The sequence below is a fragment of the Equus asinus genome, chromosome X, assembly GCF_041296235.1.
Source record: "Equus asinus isolate D_3611 breed Donkey chromosome X, EquAss-T2T_v2, whole genome shotgun sequence".
Taxonomy (NCBI): domain Eukaryota; kingdom Metazoa; phylum Chordata; class Mammalia; order Perissodactyla; family Equidae; genus Equus; species Equus asinus.
The window spans coordinates 19,960,001-19,964,025 of record NC_091820.1 but is presented as its reverse complement, the minus strand read 5'-3'; the positions used below and the strand labels follow the sequence as shown (position 1 = coordinate 19,964,025).

The window sequence follows — 4,025 nt, the reverse complement described above, 5'->3', positions numbered from 1 at the left end:
GACCAGGCTGAGGTTTGGGAAGGGGATGGCCTCCAGTCATCCTTTACTCCTGGCTGCCCGCTGTAGTCAACTCTTTGCACCTGCAAAGGATTCATGGCAACTGGTTTCCCTTTAGAAAACTTTATTCTGAAGTAAAAAAAAGCACAACATATTTTTCTTTTATAAAAACACACAGGTAGATTTAAAAAATACATAGTGTAGTTGTACAAGGGGAAATATATTTTGTTAGTATAATCTTACCAATAATGTAAGAAAGGAAAGACTGCTATATTGAAATACGTTTGGCTTCAGGCGGACAGGGCACCATTCTGAAGAAACGAGAACAGCACCAGGGCCAGTTAACCATCCCTCCCCTCAATTTTCCTGAACACAACACAATGATCCTTGCCCCAACCTCTATACATTTTTAATGAAATGTTAGGATATCAAATTTTTTCAAATGTGCTTTCCTCTTGTAAAAACCTTTACCTGGACTTTCTACTTAAGGAAAAAAAAGGAGTGTGAGTGTAACACACCTGCCCAGTGTGTGTGTGTGCTGGACTTTGTAGCACTTCCATGAACAAGTAAGCTCTGTGTAATCTATTTAGTCAGCACAAGGCTTCTAAACCTCCCCCTCGCTACCTATAGAAAAGACAAGACTGAAAAGGACAGCCACTCCTGGACCCCGTGGCCGGGAAGCACTTGGGTTCAGACCGGGTTTAATTGGCGTGTGAAAAGGCAAAACGTTAGCCTGGTAGTTAGCCTCTCCTTCTAGGGGCACCTCTGCTGAAGGCCCCGGGGCAAAGCCTGGGGTCACTTGCATTCCAGCCACTCAATTTCTCTCCCCTCACCAGCGCTCCCCTAGAAATCCAGTTGTGACTACAAGTGGCGGCTCTTCAGGTGCTTTGCAAAGGGCCACGGGGTCGTGTTTCAGAGCGGTGTATTGTCATCGGAAGGCTGTTTTCATTTTCTCCGATGCTTGGCAGATTAAATATTTTGCAGCCCCCTTAATAATCCCCCTCCCAAGCCACATCCACACGACTTGAGATGCAGCCCCAAAGGAAAAGTGAGACTGTCAGGGCCCCGGGGGAGGCGTGAGGAGGGTTGCGATTCTTCAAGCAGCCCCCTTGGCCTCGCCTCTTGGGAGCCTCACGACTTCACAGCACAGTCGGCGAAGAGTTTGCTGAGGTTCACTTCCGAGTAGCCACTGCGGGACAAAAACTGCTCTGCGGTGCTCTTGAGTTTTTTGTAGTCCTCACGAACTCTGGGGGTAAGATACTGCGTCTTCAATTTCTCTAAAGAGAAAGAAACATAAAAGGATTACAAGTCTCGGAAGTAGCTTCTTTACAGACCATTCAGTATTCCTCAAGCACCAGAGCAGGGTGTGCATTCTGTCTGCAGCTCCATGTCTCAGAAGGCCTCAAGGTCCTGTCCCTGGCCTACCCCTGAGACCAGTCCCACGCAGGGGGGCGGCTGAGACCCCGAGAGTCCTCTGTGGAAAGCCTTTCCTCCTTTCCCCTGGCTGCCACTTCTCAGCACCTAGCTGACTCCGCGCCCCGGGGGACAGGGCCACCTCTCCTGCTGCGAAGTGCAGGTGCACGCCCATGTGCAGCAGACAAGGTGAGCTCCGCTTGCTCGGAGACGCCACTCTCGCAGCGCTGTCGAGCACATGCATGCAACTGCATGCAAAGTACGGATGGGGCAGGAAACACTTTGTCTCAAAGGAAGCCAGAGCCTCCCAGTGCAAACACTCCCCATCAGCTGGGCTTAGTGGGCTTCTTCTAGTCCCTTCCCTCTGTGTCCCTCTGCTACACAAAGCCTCCTCTGCTGGAAGAGGCGAGGGGCAGGCTGCCCAGAGAGCACCTGTCCACTGGCCAAATTTTGTCTTCTTTGTCCACACTGTCTACCTGTGAACTTAGGGTATGCAGAGGCCCCTTCCTCTGCTTCCTGCCCAGCCTTCCGGTTCTGAGAAGGCCCTACCAGCCAGACAGAAGGTCCCTCCTTTCCCTCCCCAGAGTCTGCTGCCTCTACACTTCGTTCTTTTAAAGGAGCAGGAGGGCCACGTCTGTCCCCAGGTCTCATCAGATCCGTCCCCAGGTCTGATCTTCTGGGGATGAGGGTGATCGCTGGGGGAGCCACCCCTGCCCAGGATGCTCAAGATGATACAGTTTTTGTTCTAAGTTGCTCAGGAACCCTGTGCCCTGTGAGGTGTTTGGAGAGGTCCACTTTTTTTTTTTTTTTAAAGATTTTATTTTTTTTCCTTTTTCTCCCCAAAGCCCCCGGGTTCATAGTTGTATATTCTTCGTTGTGGGTCCTTCTAGTTGTGGCATGTGGGATGCTGCCTCAGCGTGGTTTGATGAGCAGTGCCATGTCCGTGCCCAGGATTCGAACCAACGAAACACTGGGCCGCCTGCAGCGGAGCGCGTGAACTTAACCACTCGGCCACGGGGCCAGCCCCGAGAGGTCCACTTTTTTTAACCCCCATTTTATGGCTGAGAGAACTGGGAGGTGAAGTCACTTGCGCCAGGTCACACAGCTGGTCATCCAGGGCGGAGAAATGCAAACCCAGGTAGCGAGCACTGGGGCCCACGCTCAGAGGAGAGGCTCACTTTTGCGTCCCCCTCTGCCTACACCCCGTGTCACTGCTCCCAGATAGAGATAGGCAGGCCCCAGATGCTGGTGTGCCAAGGTGCTGGGGGGAGCGAGGCTGCCGGGCACCCCGGGAACAGGAAGCATCGGGAAGGAGAAGACACGAGGGCAGTGCACAGTGATCACAAGAGAGCCCACTGAGACGACAGAGCAGCACGGGCGTCTACAAGATCCCCGAACACCCAAACTCTGGCTCCAGATTTTTGTCTCTTAGCTACACACTAGCATTTGTTCTCCACAACCTTTTCTAAATTACATCAATTGCCTTTCAAAAAACAACAACAGAAAGTTTTGTAGAGAGGATTTAAATGCCCAAAGGGGGTGGAAAAAGAGGTGGGGGGGCACATCGTTAACTGACTATAGAAAGACACTTTGCAAGTTCTAATTATTGGAGTCTGGGAATATACAACAATGGCCCCAACCAGTGGCGGCCGCCTCCCGGCAGGCCAGAGCCACAGGCTGGCACCCTGTGCATGTGAATGACACAAACGCAGTGCTGACCGGGGAGAGCACATTTACAGAGCAGCGGTAATGCGGAGCAGGGGAGGAAGAGAGAGGGCACAGATCCTGATGTGTTTACCTCCTCTGCTGATGGGATATTGACTTTTCCCACCAGGTTGGTTAGAAAGGGGACTATTTACGCTGCCACACAGCAGAGTTAGAATGACAACCAGCGTCACTTGGTACTCTTCTTCGTAAAAGACAACTGTGACCACCAGCATATCCCATAGCCAGTCAATACAGCCAAGGCACCATTCCACGCCAGTGAGAGATGCAAATAAAAGCTCCCGCTTGCTTCCCCAATGAGAATTTAATCAATAACATATGGAAGATCTTCTAGGAAACAGAACTGCACGAGCTGTCACAGGGCGCGTCAGGGGTAGGGGCTGAGGGGGGAAAAGGGCTCACCCCTTCTTCGTGGCTATTCTCTCCCCGCTTTAGGCACCCAGGCTACCCACGTTAGTTAGGCTTCGCATGAAACTGTTACTCTGTTACCTTTAAGGCTACACCCATCACTTTAGGACTCAAGGGAAAATACCAATGTTAAATGGTGGAAACCAGTTAACGTGGCCAGTAAAACACAATTCCTTCTTCCTGCTCTGTTTTGGGAGTCAGTAAAGAGGCCATGGCCACAGGTGCTGCAGGTCAGGTGCCTGAGGACAACTGTTAAAAGATTCCAAGAGGCCATGAGGCAAGAGGCAGAGATCTGCAGCCATCCCACCCCAGTCCACAGAGATGCCACTGGCCGTGGCTGTTGCTGTCTCAACACCCAGCACAAAAAATCCAAACTTTGTGGAGACAGGCAAGGAAATGCTCTTCCTACACACAAGTGCATCAGCAAAAAATACTCTAATGGACTGAAGTATCACCGGAAATCCCTCATCTTAATACACCAG

At 51.3% G+C, this 4,025-nt stretch overlaps 1 protein-coding gene across 5 annotated transcripts in view; it reads right to left on the bottom strand.

Annotated features, from left to right (window-relative positions):
• Positions 1-403: 403 nt before the first annotated feature.
• POLA1 (DNA polymerase alpha 1, catalytic subunit) overlaps positions 404-4,025 on the bottom strand; it is a 286,920-nt gene continuing 283,298 nt past the window's right edge. For all 5 annotated transcript variants that reach the window (XM_014830262.3, XM_070502288.1, XM_070502286.1 and 2 more), the window contains one exon: positions 404-1,274. In XM_014830262.3, coding sequence (XP_014685748.1) covers positions 1,129-1,274 — 146 coding nt within the window. In that variant the 3' untranslated portion in view covers positions 404-1,128. The remainder of the gene's footprint in view (positions 1,275-4,025) is intronic.